At 37.5% G+C, this 18,256-nt stretch overlaps 2 protein-coding genes across 5 annotated transcripts in view; both read right to left on the reverse strand.

The window, feature by feature from the left end:
* The window catches only part of pals1b (protein associated with LIN7 1, MAGUK family member b), a 28,199-nt gene extending 25,244 nt beyond the window's left edge, over nucleotides 1-2,955 (reverse strand). For all 4 annotated transcript variants that reach the window (XR_006106625.1, XM_042503213.1, XM_042503212.1 and 1 more), the window contains exon 1: nucleotides 2,777-2,955. The gene's annotated coding sequence lies outside the window, so the exon portion shown is untranslated. The remainder of the gene's footprint in view (nucleotides 1-2,776) is intronic.
* A 2,958-nt stretch (nucleotides 2,956-5,913) lies between these two features.
* gphnb (gephyrin b) overlaps nucleotides 5,914-18,256 on the reverse strand; it is an 88,765-nt gene continuing 76,422 nt past the window's right edge. Inside the window, exons 15-25 of the mRNA XM_042503936.1 lie at nucleotides 17,068-17,123; nucleotides 16,263-16,382; nucleotides 15,484-15,542; nucleotides 14,541-14,694; nucleotides 11,745-11,866; nucleotides 11,424-11,511; nucleotides 11,038-11,111; nucleotides 10,119-10,183; nucleotides 9,888-9,991; nucleotides 7,277-7,373; nucleotides 5,914-6,102 (exon numbers count right to left, since the gene is read on the reverse strand). Coding sequence (XP_042359870.1) covers nucleotides 5,969-6,102; nucleotides 7,277-7,373; nucleotides 9,888-9,991; nucleotides 10,119-10,183; nucleotides 11,038-11,111; nucleotides 11,424-11,511; nucleotides 11,745-11,866; nucleotides 14,541-14,694; nucleotides 15,484-15,542; nucleotides 16,263-16,382; nucleotides 17,068-17,123 — 1,073 coding nt within the window. The 3' untranslated portion in view covers nucleotides 5,914-5,968. The remainder of the gene's footprint in view (nucleotides 6,103-7,276; nucleotides 7,374-9,887; nucleotides 9,992-10,118; nucleotides 10,184-11,037; nucleotides 11,112-11,423; nucleotides 11,512-11,744; nucleotides 11,867-14,540; nucleotides 14,695-15,483; nucleotides 15,543-16,262; nucleotides 16,383-17,067; nucleotides 17,124-18,256) is intronic.

An 18,256-nucleotide genomic window follows, 5' to 3' on the forward strand; every position in this document is an offset into this window, starting at 1 on the left:
AGAGACTGCCAGCGGGCCATCTGTTCCTGTGGGCTTAATTAAGCCTGGGATCTCATGCCCAACTCTGGCTCAGTGGCCACAGCAGAACTGGGAGAGATGCTGGGAAGGGACAGAGGAGACCTGGGTAGAAAAATGAGAATGAATCAAGGTGCACACACCCGCTTTGACGTAAACAAAAGGGGCAATACGAGCAGTTTGGCCTCAGGTAGATATGTGGAGGAAGTTTACGAGATTACACAGATGGCGGCATATTTCTTTAAAATTAAATAAGAGCTAACCATGTCATGTGATGCTAGAGAGTGACATATCAGCAAACCCAATAACTGAACAGAAATTATGGAATACTTCAAAATAAATGATAGACTGAAAGGGGTTTGGCATGAAAAACACCAAGAACTAGGGCCACATGATATGCCAAATAAATAAAAAAAATAAAAATAATCAAACTGAGACAATATGAGTCATGATATAATTGAAAATGTTTGTATTTCATTTTCCCTGGAAATAAATAAAAATAAATAATAATGATGATGATATGATATTGCTGGGGTCTGTACCAAACAAACCTTTTCCCTTATGTCTGGAATATGATTTGTAACCCAGGGCATCTCTGTAGCATCTCAATGTTTCATTTAAAACGGTATGTTTTGACACATTTTACCTTTAATCAAAATTTGCAGATTCTGTGATTTGGGTATTGCATTTGGCCGTGTTTTGATTGCAACAATATTTTAATTAATTGTGCAGCCCTGCCAGAAACACAGGTACAAACTAAGAAAAATGTAAAGCATCTCAGTAGAGTTCAAATTGAAATTGGAGAAAATAGGAGACCTATTATATTTTCAGAAATAAACCAACCCAGTACCATCTTGTCCTGATGTATCCTGTCATCCTACAACTTTCTGTAGGCCTACATCAACTCTCCCTCTACACGCTCTGATGTACAATAAATTCAGAATATATACGTGGAAATTGTGCTAATATTAATACTTTAGCAGTACAGTTACTTGACTTATATCCCTAACAGTGCATGCTGACAACTCCAGTGGTGCTAATTCACTGAAGAAGGTTATGAGAAATTGGTGAAAGATGTGAAAAATGCCATGAACCTTGAATTAAGAATATTTCCACACAGATACTCAAGTGGAAAGTTTCAACGTACTTATCAAAAACTACTCTATCTTAAAGTTACTGCAGTAAATTGTAACAGGGGCAAGTCCGACGCTGGCACTTTTATATAAGGACTATTAACAAACCAAGAGCAATACAAGTTTGTGGTCCTCTTCAATGCGTTAAAAATGTTTTCATTTCTCACATATGTCCTAGCAAGTGATTTCCTCCCAACTAAGGGACTGTTCATTATTTATGAGATGAGGGGGGCTGGTGCAAAACAGGAGAGGCACTCCAAATCATTTCAACCCTTTCAAACCTGAGCAAACCACTTTGATTTTTTTTAAAAACACAGGGAGAAGGCAATGAGCAACTTAAGAAAATGTAAAAAAAAAAAAAAAAATGTCACAAGAAAATCACCTGGAGAAAAAGGGAAACCCCAAAATGACCTTGAAAGGTATTGATTAAGAAGTACTTATTTTAGATATTTACATGTTTTTGCTGAATCATTATTTTAAATATAAAATTGTTATAATTGTAAATATAGTTTTCGGGACATTTTTCACAATTTTTAGAAAATATTCTTCTAATAACGCTCCCCTCTTTTTAATACTATATTTCTAAGTAATTTTCTAGTCACCTTTTACTAATTTCTTGCGGTTTGTGGGACATTTCTTGCCCAGTTGGTCATTGCCTTTTCCCCATGTTTTTGAAAGAAACTAAACCAATTTGCTCAGTTTCAAAGGGTCAAATAGCTTGTGAAAGACGTCTAAACACAACACAAGAAGACTGATATTGATCCAGGTCCAGGGTTAAGTCCTGGATAGGGAGTTATGTTTTTTTATTTGTCTTGGGGGATGGACATTCAAATTTACCCTCATCTGATTAATTAAGTACAGTCCCTAAGATTAAGACTTACTTTCCAGTGGGAAAGTTGTTTTCAAAACCAGTACTACACAGAAACATACAGATATAAACACAGTACACAACATATCCATGCTGTGGCTGGAAATATCCTCCTGTTTGTATTTGTGGGCTTCTATTTTAGTCTTACCAAAAGTAAATCGATCAAAAATCCACTCAGTGAGTTATTGATTTTAGAATCTGCTCAGGAAAAGTTCTTAATGCAGCTCTTGAAGTAGTGCTTATTTGTTCAGCCACAAGAAATTGTTATCATACAAGTAACCATTATCACCGAAAGTCCCGTAAATGAATGGTATACTGAGTTTTGATGTGCTAGCTTACACTCCGCCACCACATCTCTGACTATAATTAGCTACATGCACACATCTAGAGGGCCAAAACAGAAAATATCCTCATACATTTGTCATTGCTCTGTGGTTTAAAGACTACCAGCTACTAGCTTAGATTGAGGTCACGCTTAACGATAATGTTAGACGTGTTTCAGTGAGTCACCGTAGGAATTACAGAGTCTTTCCCATTGTGGAGAAACAACTATCGGTCTGGTGCAACTTTACAAAGGACCAATGATGTAGCACACTACAACAACAGCACACACACGTTTAGAAACACGCTGCTGTTAAATTTCCAGTGTAACAACGAACTAGTATCAACAATAGCAGCGAACTTAGCTTAGCTTTTTTTTACCGCTAGCTGCGTAGCTTAACGGTAATTAGCTGTCCCGTAACCGACTGCGTGTACTCACCACTTCAAAGATAGGAAACTTCAGGTAAAATGCGGTTATTCCTTTATTGTCCAACGCTCTGGAAACGTGTTTTATTCACACACGGAGGTTCAGGGGCAACGCAAAGTGCCTCCCGGGTCCTCACAGGTCCGCGTTGAGCAGCCGCGGTGAGTTTTGTCCAGGCACAGTCGGGACACTTGTGGCCATTGCTGAGAGTCTGCTGGTGTTTTGAGTCGTCTCCCTGGCAACACTGCGGCTCCACAGCGCCCCCACTGTGTCGGACACGACATGACCACATGCCCCAAACTACAACCAGCACTTCAAAATAATACTAACATAAGTAATACCCAGTGGTGGACAAAGTGCGCAACTCTATGACTTGAGTCAAGGTATGGATAGATACTAGGTACAAGTAAAAGTTGCTGAGTCAAATCTTTATTTCAGCTAAAAAACTATAAATCCTTAAAATATGTAAGTATTTAAAGTACTTTAAAAAAAAATCTCAGCAGCACATTGTTGTATATTGTCACATTACATTTACAAATCCTAATGATAAAACAACCCACTGAATGCACTGACTTGAATGTAAAACCTGTGGAATGAAAAGCTGGTTGAATATGCTGAAAAGCCTACCTATCAATAGAAAAACATATCGACAAAAGGACCACCATTACCACTGTCATTTTCATTTTAAAAAAAGCAAAAAACTGCAGTTCTTGTTTGTCTCTCGGATTCACTTAACTGCTAACTCAGAACAAAATTCTTCTCATCTTCTTGCCAATGCATACAGTGGGAATGCTGGAGACAAAAAAAATTCATTCACTTCACAAATTCAGTAAATATAAGAAAAAATATAATTAACTTTTATATAAATTTAACAGTTAGATGTTGATTTAACATGCATTCAGACTGATAGTTATATTTACTTTTTTTGAGGCAGCTGGTTCCCTAGATTTTTTAGTATTTTTTAAAAGTAAAATCAACTGGTCAGATTTTACAGTGTTGGTAAACCTCTAATCTAGTCAGTGTATCCTCTAACAAATAAACATACACTTATAGCACTTGAGGGTATGGAGAAAATACTGATTTATTCTACAGTCATCTTCCCACTGATCCCCTTACATCCCCAATATTTCACACCCATTCTCATAGATTAACTTAACTAAGTCCTTGTCACAGCACGATTAATCATCACCAACTAATGGGATCTTCTGTCATTTCACCTTGCCAAGCAGAACAGAAAGTGTCTAATCTCATGCAGCCTAAGAAATATCTACACTGAAGCCTGAAGCTGCCTTTTTCCTGCTGTATTTTCTAATAGGTTAATCCTTTCTGAAACCTCTGTACTTAACCTCTTTTCCTCATTAGGCTCTCTCCTGCCAGTTCCCGATTCTTAAATACCTCCCTTCCTGGAGAGAGTGGGACGGTTAAAAGCCCCTTTTGTTCGCAGTACTTCATTTTAATGCAATGTTTTTATTCAGTTTATCTGAGAAACAGCAGTGGATAAAAGTATTAAAATCAGTAGTGAAAGAGATATTCAGATCTTTTACTTCATTAAAAAGTAATAATACCACATTGTAAAAATACTGTGTTAAGGGTTGAAGTCCTGCATTGAAAATCTTATTTCAGCAAAAGTAAGTACAGTCACTAAGAAGTACTTTAAGTATTAAACGTTAAAAGTATCAAATGCAGAAAAAATCGAAATAACTAAACCACCCCAAAAACTCAAAATTGTAGAAAAAGAAAACTACTACTACGACTACTAATAATAATTATAAACACTACAGGAACTTAAAAAAACACCCTATAAATCTGGTATATCAAGTCTCAAGCTATCAGATGTGTCTTTTTGTCAAATCTGACTCGAGTCCGAGTCAGGCAACTCAAGTACACACTTTTGCTACTTTGTTCATGGACCTCAATAATGGCTGATAAGGGAGGTAAGACCATCACTGATTCATTTAAAGTTCATGCACCTCTCTGACCTTCAGGCTACCACCTGCCAAACTCTGAGTACCAAAGAAGAAAATCACTATTTTTTCTTTAGATATATTTTATTAAAAAAGGAAACCCAACAAGAACTTTTTTTTTACATAATGATCAAGGATTTTTATTATCTTTGTCTCTTTCATCAGTTTCATATCATTACAGAAAATGTTATAGTACAGCGTTGTTCAATGTCTCCTCATTGCTTAATAATTTCCTTAGGAGTGCTGGTCACATATATCTGTACAATATGGTTCTTATTTTTTCTGTACATTTTTTGTGAAGTTGGTTAAAAAGGCTGTCAGCACTTAAAGAAGCTGTTTCTTTTCTTTCTTTTTTTATTCTTAAATAATTGATCAAATAAAAGATTATTTTTCCCAGGTTAAGCTCGCCCCTGGGGGGGTTTGGGGCAGAGTTTACACCCGGTCACCGTGAATATAAGGAAGCTTCAGGGTCTGGGCAGACTGGGGTACGCCCCCCCACCTCCCCGTCCCAACATCACCTCTTCCCTGCCCAGGCATTTGGCACTGCGCACATAAACAAGACTCACAAGATAAACAACAAGCAAAGCTCTTTGTGAAGCCATTATGATGCATACTAATGAGAGAAAAACAGAAGTGTCACCTTGATGGGCGCTCAAAAGAGGAAGTGGTCTTGATGTGCCCCCTCTTCCTTTTAGCTGAGCACCGTGGGAAATCTGGAGTCTTCCTCAATGTTTTCTTCATTTTCAAAAAACAGATTATTTTTTTCCACTAAAGATGAGAAAATAATAATTTTCTTTTTTTTTTTTGTCCTGGCAGGCACCTACAGCTGTCTATTAAAATGCTACTGCTATAGATAAGGTCTAGCATTGAACACACAAAGCAATTGCAATGAAAGGAACGAAGTTGCCTTAATATAATAATGATAATAAGAAGAATAATGATAATAATAATAAGAATAATCATAATAATATAAACAAGACCAGGCACCTGCCGCCGACTATTAAAATGCTACTGCTATAGATAAGGTCTAGCATTGCACACACAAAGCAATTGCAATGAAAGGAACGAAGTTGCCTTAATATAATAATGATAATAAGAAGAATAATGATAATAATAATAAGAATAATCATAATAATATATTACAGAATAAATCTCTTTTTCAATGATATGTGGACATGCACCGTGAACCACCCATTCCAACCCTCGCTATATGACGCCGACGCTCCGTCCCTCAGTGGTGACATCATAGCCGGCCGATGACCATGACGTCGACCACCTCGCCCTTGTGCAGCTCCACGTATTGCTCTGTTTTCGGAGGTAGCATCAGGAGCCCGTTAGCACTGCGCATGCTCATCAGCCTGCTGCTCACCTGGTTCCCTGCAGCAGGAACACGACAACAGACTTTAAATCAGAATCTGACAAAAGAAACTGGAAACTTGTATCTTTGTGTTTCATCTCGGGATGGGTATCATTTAAAATATCACAGTAGCAGTACAATACAAGTACCTTTAAAGTACTAATATTTATAGAATACTTCATTTGATACCTTTTTAACTACTGCATTTGAAACCGATCATGTGAATGGAAGCATTAAGTTGTGTATAATGCAACCAGATGGTACAGATGTGTGTACTGTATCCATACTTTTGAACGCTGAAACTTCATCACATCACACACTGCAGTGGACTAATCACACATTGCAATGATTGGCATTGAGAAAAACCATGCAAATATATATATACACACACACACACATATATAGAATATATAAATTTATATATATATATATTCTAGATTAAAGTACAAAAGGGTTTGAATGCAGGTATCGTTTGACTGGAGAAGTTTAGATACTACTTTGTACAGTGTTATTTTGGCCTTTAAGTTATTGAGCACCAATATCCAGCCATAGTTTCATCCCATCAAAATGATTGAAATAGTCACAAATTCTATTAAGTTTTGCAATTTGACCTATTAGTTAGTCATATTTTTCCTTGTCAAATGTTAAAATACCACAGATGCCTTGTGGTCTAATCATTGTCAATCAGTAAATGAAGGGAGGTGGTTGTGGTATGGAATAACGTTTACTACTTATTATTGTCTGATGAAGACCCTCTAAAGCTGCACTGCCATTATACCCTCAGTTAAAGGGACAGCTCACACCAAAATCAAAATTACACCGATTTCCTAATTGCTATGCTATTTTTATCACTCTAGATTGTTTTTGTGTGAGTTGCGAAGTGTCGGAGATGCACCGTATATTTGCATGGAAAGAATGTGAGGTGCATGTTTACATAAAGTAACTGCACTTCACTGAATGTTTATTTTGACTATTTAATGGAGTTACAGATGTGAAAAAGTGTATCTCAACCTTCTTGTATCAAGCTAAAACATTTTTTATTTTTTTAATACCTTAGATTCTATGACTGACAGAAAGCCATTAATAAACAACTTATGCCACCAAGCAGTGAACAGATAGAGCCTGATTCAGATGTGTAGCTGTCATGCAGACTCCTACATAATGATGTTTCCATGCTGTCTTTGATTGTGGTACCTGTGCTCTGTGCCCACGGCAGAGGCTCCTGGTGATGCCATGTCAGAATGCAGCGGTGGTATTCAGGGCGAGGGTCCAACTTCACATCACAAGACAACTAGAGAAAAAAAAACATACAATAAAAATTAGAATGATATTCAGGAGGCAACAAGTCCTCTTGATTATTGCGGATATTTGTCTGCAGAGACAGCGTCATACTTAAAAAAACAACATTGGTGTAATTGACTGCATGGAGATATCCCATATATACTGTGGAAACATACAGTAAATTGGCTTTCAGATACTTTCCTATAAAGCAGTCACTGATGTTATTGTCTAATGTTGCAAACTCTGCTATTCTGGCAGCTACTAATAGATTTCTTGGTTGCGCGCAGACTCGGAGTGGGAATCTCTAAGCACCTCATGACTTTTTTTCCATTCAGAGGGCTACAATGTGATAATAAGCGATTACTGACACATGTTGATGCATCAGATTTTTTTCTTTGTATTTATGATGATGATTTATTTTTTTCTCACTGTGTGACATCTTGTTACTTTTGGCATATTTGTAACGATCCATAATTAAAATTGACAGATTAACATATTTCCATTATCTTGTATTAAAACAAGTAGTGACAAATTAATGATGGGTCAACTGGAAGGATACACTTTCCAATGTATTTCCCAGCATTTCAAAGAACAAATAAACTCAGCTCAGATTGTATCCATCTGTGGTCGCTCGAACTCAAACTCACCAAAACACAACTCAAGAAGTTTCTTAGCTAGAATATAAACACGATGCACATGGTTACGTCCAACACATGTCAGAGTCCAACTGGATCGGCTGTAAGGAGAGTGCAGCTCTCCCAAAACTTGCAGGTGACCATAATGTCAAGAATTGGGTTTTAAATTTATGATTTTTCACTTTTCTGCATCAAGATATAATCTTTATTTTAATGTCACTTTCTGCCAAACTAGCATTAGCATGGTTGGTGCCAATGAATGCCTCAGGTTGTCTCACAAGATACCATTAAGCTTAAAAAATAAGCATGGCACAGCCTCGTAAAAGCTATTACACAAATGTCACACAAATTCAATATATTGCATATTTTCTTAGTGTTCTTTTTACTTATATATATTGTACATTGTTGCATATTACACATATGTTCTATTTCTAACTTTACATAATGGCTTTATACATTGTATACATGAGGCACATAGTTTTATATTTTTACACACTTTACACACTAAGCACGTTATACATATTTATAACTATTAAATATTCACATACTAGTGCTAATTGTTTTTATTAACACTGTGTTTCTATTTCATATTTTTACATACTTTGAGCTGGTACTTATTTCTACTTATATAATTCTTTATGCTTGGTATCAGAGCGACTGTAATGAACCACAATTTTCTCCTGGGCATCATCAAACTATTTCTGATTCTGAAATATCAGCCTCCATATATTTTCACCAGGAGAGGCTGCAATTGTACCACTGGGGGCAACATTGACTTTAAAAAGAATTTTGGCCTCTTCAGACCTTTTTTTTTTGCTCCTCATTGCACCATTGAAGTAGGCGAAGTTGTGCCAGAAATCACAACAAAGATTTGGACTCAGTTTGTTCAGCATGTGTCTTCACTGCCAGATTTTCTGCCAGAATCAGGGAAGTCCTGAATATCAAACTTTCCTTCCAGCACATGAATGCAGCAGAGTAGCTTCCGTCGAAAAAAAGAGAGGAAATCTTCTGATGGAAATAATCCCAGATCTGGATCATCACCAAAACATAATTAACTTGTGTAAAAAGCTATCTGCCCAACCGAATTCTGCCAGAAACTTTTGTGCATTTTTAAAATTCATATATTCTCTAATAAAAGGCAAACAGAGAGCAGCGGAAACTCCTCCAACTTTATTGGCAAAGGTAGAGGCTTTTGCAGATTACCATTTGACCTGGGTCTGATGCCATCTGCTGAGGGAAATTATCTGGCTACATCTGTGCTTCCAGGCCATCAGTCCCACCACTAAGTGGCAGTAATGCATTCGAGTTGATTTCTAACTGCTTTATAAGAGCAAATGATGTATCACGGCTCTCTGGATAGCACCCATGATGGCAGGGGACCAGATCTCTCGCTTTATGATGCTAGCTGGGGACACAAGCTGCAGCTCTCCAGCATGTGTGATATTATTATGATTTTACTTGCTCTGCTGTTATGAATATTCATAAGCGGGGAGCAGGCCTTCGGGTCAGTGTGGGCCGCCATTGCTTCCTCCGCCAAGTCAAAAGCAAAACATGGCGGTCATAAATATGTATCAAGCGGATGATGAAAATAGTATTAAATCGTGAGTTAAGATGCAATGGACTGCAATGATTCACCCTGTAACTTCAGTGGAAACATCATTGTGGTGTTTTACATTTCATGTTTCTTGCAGTTTGTTGCATCTGCATTCAAATGTTCACATATAGGAAGAGAAAGGATCTTTTTACAACTGGTCTTTCTACCTTTTTTAATCTCTTGTGCCTGGTCATTAAAGAGAAAAACAAACTCTTCTTGTAACCACAGATGATGAACTTTGACTTTGTGTGTCTCGGCCAGAGTCAGGCGTCCCTGGTTGCCCTGTGCATCCTACCCTCGCTTTGATGATGGTGGGCCTAGGGTCCAAAATGCCCTGCATCTTCCTCAAGGCAGGGATGACAAAAAGATTACAGGTGACAACAGCGGACACGGGGTTTCCTAGGACAGACGGACGGACGGACAGAGAGAGAACAGCGAGAGGAGACAAGAACGGGAGAAATATATGAGTAACACCTCTTCAGAAACAGCGGAGTGAATCACTCTTACTCTCAACTTCACACACTACCTGGGAGGGCAAAGATTAGTTTGCGAGCACCGTCCATGTCCAAGGTGGCAAATGTTGTTGGGAGACTGAAAAAGAAAAACAACATTTTAGTATATTTTCCTGTTTTACACTGTTGAGTGACTGGACACCCTGGACTAAAATTTTCCTTAAAGTCATTAAAATTATTTCAATAGCACAAAACACCCTTAATTCTTCTCCTTGAGGTTTTCTTATAATGTTCACTTATAATGTTCAGTATTTAAGATTTTCCTTTTCTCCTAGTCTGACACACTTAAAAACCTAAAGCAACATCACTTTACTTGTGCTGCTGTCAAATGCCTTTTACATTATTTAAACTTTTGAACCATGAGCAAATTGGTGTGATATCTTTTAAAAACATAGAAAAAGGCAATGATTAGCTGGATAATAAATATTATTATATAATAGTAAAGTAAAACAATTTTAAAAAGGGCCAGGAAAAAATGTCTATTGAAAAAAAGAAGAAAAAAATAGAGAAAAGCTATTTTTTGTAATTATCATAATTACATTAAAATTGTATTCCAGGTCATTTTCATGTTGTTGTTTTTTTAAACCAATTGTCAGGTAATTTTCCTTTTACTAACTTCTTGCTAAGTTTTGGGTTATTTCTTTTTCTGTTGCACGTGGCTTTTCTGGTTTTTTTGAAAGAAATCAAGCCAATTTGCTCAGGTATTGAAGGGTTAAGGAATCCCTTGAAGCTAGTTCAACTATTGCACAAAAGACCTTAGCAACCAAAGTAAGGACAAAAAACTGAGGCTTTAGTGTGATACTTAAGGGGGGAACTTAAAGTGTTTTGTGCAACCTGCCACTGACATTTAAACTGAAGAATTTATTTTAGTTGAGCACCTAATAAATGTGTAGTGAAAAGTTGTATGAGATTAAATTTAAACTATTGTCTTACCCTGGTTTCATGAAAACACGACCAAAATGGATCTGAGCATGAAGGTCAATATCCAGCACCTGCTTAAGGTAGTCCTGAAAAAGACATTAAAATAACAAGCATTCAAGAAGAACATCAGTGTAATACATTTTAGAAAAATACCATACACAATCAGCTTTTCAGCAGCTGGTAATGTTTTATAATATTTTTTGGATGTGGATACTGGAGATGAATAGAATCACCTAGATTATAAAATGAAAATAATAACTTTGTGAATATATATTTTGTTATTGTGTCACTGTTACTGTATATACTTCTGTCCGTTTACGTTCCCCCATCCACCACAAGGTGTCAGTGAAAGACAACGCCATGATTAGATGTGTGTACTTCTTGCTCTGCCATCGTACCTTCTCTCCCATGGACACTCCTCCTGAGGTGATGATGACATCAGCACGGCTGATGCCTTCATTCAGAGCGTTGAGAAGGTCATCGGGGCTGTGGGGCACAGAGAAACACACACACACGCACACACACGCACCCACACCCACACACACACACACACACACACACACACACACATGCACACACACACACACATTTCAACACATAAACTCTGGAGAGGAAATAATGGAGGGAGAAGGATAATATAGAGCTAGTTCTGGAATGTAGCAAGATGATGAGCATTATGTTGAATATGTAACAGGTGTGGTATAAAAATGAAGGTGTACTTGTCTCCCACGATGCCCAGATTGATGGTGGGGTAGCCGTGCTCCTGGATGGTGGCCAGTAAGGTGGAGCGATTACTGTCCCTGATCTTTCCAGGATGGAGGTCGTCTTCTGGGTTCAGCAGCTACAATGTCAAATGGGGAGAAACGAATCTTTAGACACATTCAATCGCCATTTTTTTAAAGTAAGTATAAGTGAAAACTGCATTTGGTTTGAATGATATTTAGGAAATATTCTTGGCATCTCTTTGGGTGGCAGCAAGTCTGGTGGGTATAAAAATAACTATTCAGCTCGACAGGAGGTTATGACCCTTGTTGGCAAACATCCTTTGCTTACTATCATATTCTTACTATATTTAGCATGCACTTGGTACCAAATGGGTTGGTTCTGAAAAACAGGACGATACAGTGACGGCTTGGAATATGATTCTGTTTAAAAATATACAATATTATACGTGACTGAGCAAAGTAGAGAAGACACTGTCCGACGTTTCAAGTGATCGTTTGATCATTTGGTGTTGCTTGGGCTTTTAGATAGTGATGAAATAATTAATCGATTAGTCGATTAGGAGAAAATTAATTGCTATAGATTTTTGACAATCGATTAATTGTTCAAAGAAAATGCAATCATTCTCTGGTTCTGACTTTTCAAATGGATTTTTAATTGTTGGTAAGACAAAACAAGCAATTTGGAGACGTCAACTTGCAGTCTGGCACTTGTGATGCACACTTTTTACTACTTTTTGACATTTCATAGACCAAATGACTAATCGATTAACTGAAAAAAGAATCAATAGATTATAAATATGGAATGAATAATGAAAATAATCATTAGTTGCAGCTCTCCTTTCAGACAACAACTTGCTAAATTAATTATTTGCAGGTCTTGTCAATATATGACTAACTGCAGTGTGGTGTAATGTGCATCAGCATGATGTCTTCTATTTTCATCCATACATTTTGACCTCCCTCCTTTTCATATTAGCACTGAACTTCAAATCTGAACTTTTTGTTTGACCTCTGGATGCAGTCTCATCGCCAGAAAAAACATTGGCATTGTACATTTCTGGAAACCACGGATATGTTACATATGTACATTTCGTATGTAGTGGATAGGTTAAAATTTCCTGGGTCTTTTTGTTTTAATTTTCTATTTTATGTTGTGTCAATGCTGTGGTTAACATGTGATTAGGCTTATGCATAAAACCATTTGATTATGGGTAGAAAAACCTCATGTTTTGGCTTAAAATACCCAGTTGGTCACCACAAAACATAGATCGGAATGTCCCAAACTGTCCTTAAAAAAGAATCGTTTTTGTCAGAACAAACAGTACTGGAAATGTCCTGACCTCTATTTTTAAAAAAAACTGGTTTTGTCATAACAAAGAAAGCAAGACATGTCCATACCTGTCATTAAAAATTAGCCAGTTTTGTTGCAACAAACAGCTGGAAATGTCCCAACCTCACATTAAAACATACCTGGCTTTGACACTACATGCAGTGGCTGAAGTGGTCCTGACCTCTCATGAAATAATAGCCAGTTTTGGCACAACAAACATAGCTAAAATTGTCCTGACCGCTCATTTAAAAAAAAAAAAAAAAAACAGAACATGGCTGGAAATTTCCCAACCTCTTTTTAAAAAATACCTGGTTTTGTCACCACAAACTCGGCTGGAAATTTCCTGACCTTGTGTTTAAAATACTTGGTTTTGTTGCAACAACATGGCTGGAAATATCTTGACCTCTCTTTAAAAAATACCCGGTTTTGTCACAACTTGAAATTTCCCAAACTCTCTTTAAAAAACCATTCCCTAGTCCTCATAATGAGAAACTCATATCATGTATTGTAATTCTAACTACATCACTTCAGAAATGTTGATATGATACTTATAAAATGTACAAATCTAACGTATTCATGGTTTGCTGGAATGTACAATGCCAACATTTCATTCTGCCGACTGCACTGCAGGATAAGGAAATGTCAACTGGCACTGCTATCTGCTTCAATTTTTAAAGGAAAGCAACACCACAAATGAACATGCATCCAATTCACCAAGTTCATCGTGGGTTTGTGGGAAAACATACTGTATACTTTCAGTTGTAAACACTAGTTCTGCTTTGATTGATTTCAGTTTTTCATATGATCTGGGTCTCTAAAAAAGTGCAGCACAAAGAATCTACCAAAATCAGGATGTTCAAATTAACATTGCTGCAGGCAGAGTGTGTAAAAATGAGAAAACAAATTCTCTGTTTCATCAGACTTGCTCAAACGAGGGGAGATGAGGACAATACACCACTTCATAGATTTGAAACGTGGCCATGGAGGAGGTGACTCATGGCTGATTTACACAATTCAGACGTATCTGCACAGTGCTGAGAACATGAAGTTATGGTATTTCGAGTCTGCTAAAGATCTCCATGAAGGTTACACAACCCATGAAATTTAAACTGCACACCAGTCACACAGAAAATGCACAAATATGATCCCAGTGTTTAAAAGAAACCACCTGGTCACATCTAAACACATTTTTCACAACTGAAAGCACACATGAAACAGCCGAGTGCACATTCAGCTCTGAATGTTGTTCTGGTGTCCGCAGTCAAAGCAAATAATGTTGATTGTGCATAAATATGAACGAGGTATGCTGTCAGAGAAGATGGTGCATTGTTGTTACCTTTAGCAGCTGAGGCTGAACCTTTTTGGCAAATACAGATACAGCAGAGACTGAGTGCTCAATTTCCCAAATGAAAATAAAGCGTTCTGATTAATGAAAATGCAGGTTTTTCTGAACCTCTTACCTCATTTCCTGTGGACATGACGGCCACCACAGGGAATTTCTGGACCTCCACCTCTGTGACTCCCACAGTGGCCAAGAGACCAATCTCAGACGGGCCCATGTGAGTGCCCTTTGCAAGCACACACTCCCCACGCTTAATGTCATGACCAATGGGCCTATGTTAGGACAGCAGAGATGATGGTTAAGAGGAAAAGAAAATCTCAGGTATTTGCTAAAAAAAAAGTTATTCTGGTTTTAGCCTCTAAATGAAACACTTCACCCATGAACTGACAATTTCTTTTCATCCATCCGTTATATTCATTTAAGAAACTTTGTTATTTTCATGTCTCCGTGTTAAATAATAATAAAAAAAAAAAAAAAGACAAACTTTCACTGTGAAATGAAGTAAACAGGTGCCGCATTCAACAACATCAAAACTATATTAAAACATCTGTTTGTAAACTCCTACACAACTCGTGCAGGGTAAGTCTCAGATATCCAGTCGTATGCTCAGTACATGCATTTTTGCTAAAACTTTATTATTCAAAACACTTGAATATGAGCAGCAGGCCTATTTGATCTCTGCCTGTGCATTTCATTGAGCAGAGTTCAAACGCACAAGCTTGCTTAGGCCGCTTCTTGTCCATGCATGAGGCTGTTAACGTAAAAATATTGTAATAGTAATGTTTCAGCAAACATATATTTAGGAAGTACTGAGCACATGACTGAATAAATTAAATATGGATTATACTGCAGGGTGAGAATTTGTAAACTGATATTTTTGATACAGTTTTGTGTTGTTAAACGTGATTCTCATTGACTTAATTCATCAAGCTCTTTCTCAGTTTTTTGATTCCTCAATCACCATCAAATTCAACGTAACAGTGGGTAAGTAACTGATACACAAATTATCATTTTGTGGCTGAAGTATTCTTTTCATCGCTAACAAACAACAATACACTGACCTGATATCCTGTCCTGGACGAGCCTGTACTAGGATTCGTACCTCCAGCTCCTCTGTGCCCTGAAAGACACACAAACTGTCAGATCCATCAGAGTGAACCGATAGTTTTTCTTGGACTGTGCTGGACCAAAATGCATTGTGTATTCTGTTCATCTCTGGGCAAAACTTTTTCTTAGTGACATTTCAATCAACCACACACCATTTCAGTTGCTTTGGTATTTGTAGAAACTATAAAGGTAACTGTGAGTCAGAAGATCTCATTCACAGGTTAAAGTCTGATTAGCTACAAACAAGAGAAGCACACAATGGATTTTTTGCCGATATCCAATATGCCTACATGTAACCACTCATTTGGCCAATAACCAACACCAACATCGATATACACACTTTTTCCTCCACCTCATTTTAGTGATCATCAAGTCCTCTTTGTAGTGGAATTAAGATCATATTATGCATACTCTTATCGTGATGGCCCACCAGCAGATGGAGACATAAAATACAATGCTTTTCAATGTATGTAATATTCATTCACTGTGCAAAAAAAGAAAAATGCTCAACTTAGAGTTGCTTTTTTTAAATGTTCACTTTGTCACTATAAAAAAAAAAAACAGTGGTAATATGTGCAGAAATAAGCATGTTGGCTGATTATGATTTTTAATTTTAAAGCCAATATCTGTCGATACCGATGACGGGCTGATATCATCGTGCCTCCCGAATACTATCCTGATTCCGACATCTTCCTGGCTGTTCATTGGGTAAAAGACCAGAAGTCAGACTTACGTCTTCGGACTCGCGGAGCAGCTCAGTGTCTTCGACCTGCACTACAGCGTCGGCCCCGCATGGGATAGGGGCCCCCGTCGTCACCCTCATCACCTGGCCAGGCATCACCGTGTGGGTGGGCTGCACAGAGACACAGAGTAAAATGTGTTAACTTTAACATTTCCTCTAACTTTAATCATATATTTTGTCCAATCAAAATTTTCCAATCAAAGCCTTTTTATATGGTGGCTCATTTTGCCCTAGGGTCTTAAGTAAAATAGAATAAAGTGAAATGATAGATTGCATACTACTGAAGTAACTTACAAACTCTTTTCCATGTTTCCCTGGAAGCATCTCACAAACTGAAGACAGCTCTGAGCCAAAACAGTGATCAAATTAAAATAAAAATACAAAAAACTACATGTAAAAAAAAAAAATGGGGGCACAACCAGAGTATGTATTTACATGTGTGCTGATTTAGTTCAAGATGAGAGAGGTCGAGGTAGTCAATGAATCTCTGTCGCCTACTCCTGTCTCAGAGGTCTACTCTGTTTTATAGTTTGGCAGCACTTTGACTTTCGAGCCCTGCTCTGGGGCGAAGGGCTTTTCATCACCTGCTAAGGGAACACGCTGGTGTGCAATTACAGCTGGTCAAGGTGTGAGGTGAAGGACAAAAGTGAAGTACTTTATTTTCATATACAGGTTGTGTGGGTGTTTGCGTGACAGTGACTGTTAATATGTGTGTGTATGTGTGTGTGTGTGTGTGTGTGTGTTTTCGTGAGCATGAGAAAGCATGTGTGTCCAAAGTGTTGATGTGGGCGCAGACCTGCTCTCCAGCTTGTGACTCTCCAATGATGAAGCGATCGCCTGGGCCGTCAGCCGCTGAAATAAAAGAAAGATTTAATAGCATTACAGGTTTGCAGTTGAGTGTGTGTGTGTGTGTGTGTGTGTGTGTGTGTGTGTGTGTGTGTGTGTAGGAGTGTGTCATTTAGTTGAGTCATTTTATTTCAGTGGGCTACAGAATGAACAAACAGGAAGAGAAGGAAAGAGAAACACTGACATTTTATGTTCTTTAATTAAACATCTCAAAAAACAGACGTTTCTTTCAACATGAGCAGACCTCACAGATCACAGTAACCTCCACTTCTGCACTTCTTTTTAAATCTTGGCCTCCACCCTGAGGTGAACAGAAACCATCACTTTCAACCAAATAATCTTTGTAAACAGATATCTGGACACGTTTTTATATTTTAATAGTTATTATAATAGTTATAATAGTTTTTTTTTAATCAATACAGTTTAAACCCCCGACTACCGGACAGCAGTGCTGTAATCTGTCTTCAGTCATATGACAACCTAACATTATTATTCCTAGTTTGCTTCAAATTTATTTACAAAATGTATTCAATTTTATGCAAAAGGTTGAGTGGTCTTCATGATAATTTTCCTTAAAATTAGATTGAAATAATATAACAATATATCGCTTGCCTACAGTATTGCAGTATATCCCGATATATATAATCGTAACGTGTGACATGGTAGATATTGTGTTGCCAAAGTCTTGCCAGTACAGAAAAAAACGTAGCTATTTCTTTTTTACTGAAAGTTCAAACAGTTTTTTTTACCCAAATAACCCACATGAAGTGAGAAGCAGCTGGCTCCTAAGTATTTTCACATTATTTAATCTGACCCCCATTCAAAAAAGTTTGGACACCCCCTGGTTTAAGCTTAATGTATCTATGGAAACCTCACAAAAACAACAAAATAATCGTCCAGGAAGCATCTGCCTGTGTGAGCTGTCGTGTGTGTAGAAGCTGTTGGTGTGTGTGTAGGTGTGATGCTGTCTGTAGTACTGAAACTGAGGGAGAAGATGGATAAACGATGGAGTACATCACTTAGTTTGTTGCTTGCTTTTCGTGGTTTTAGCGAGACAGAAGGGAAACGACAGGGACATGAAGTAGACGAAAACACCTGTTTTGATTGGACACAGTATCATTCATTAGTTAACAAAAATG

The sequence above is a fragment of the Plectropomus leopardus genome, chromosome 16 (assembly GCF_008729295.1).
Source record: "Plectropomus leopardus isolate mb chromosome 16, YSFRI_Pleo_2.0, whole genome shotgun sequence".
Lineage (NCBI taxonomy): Eukaryota > Metazoa > Chordata > Actinopteri > Perciformes > Serranidae > Plectropomus > Plectropomus leopardus.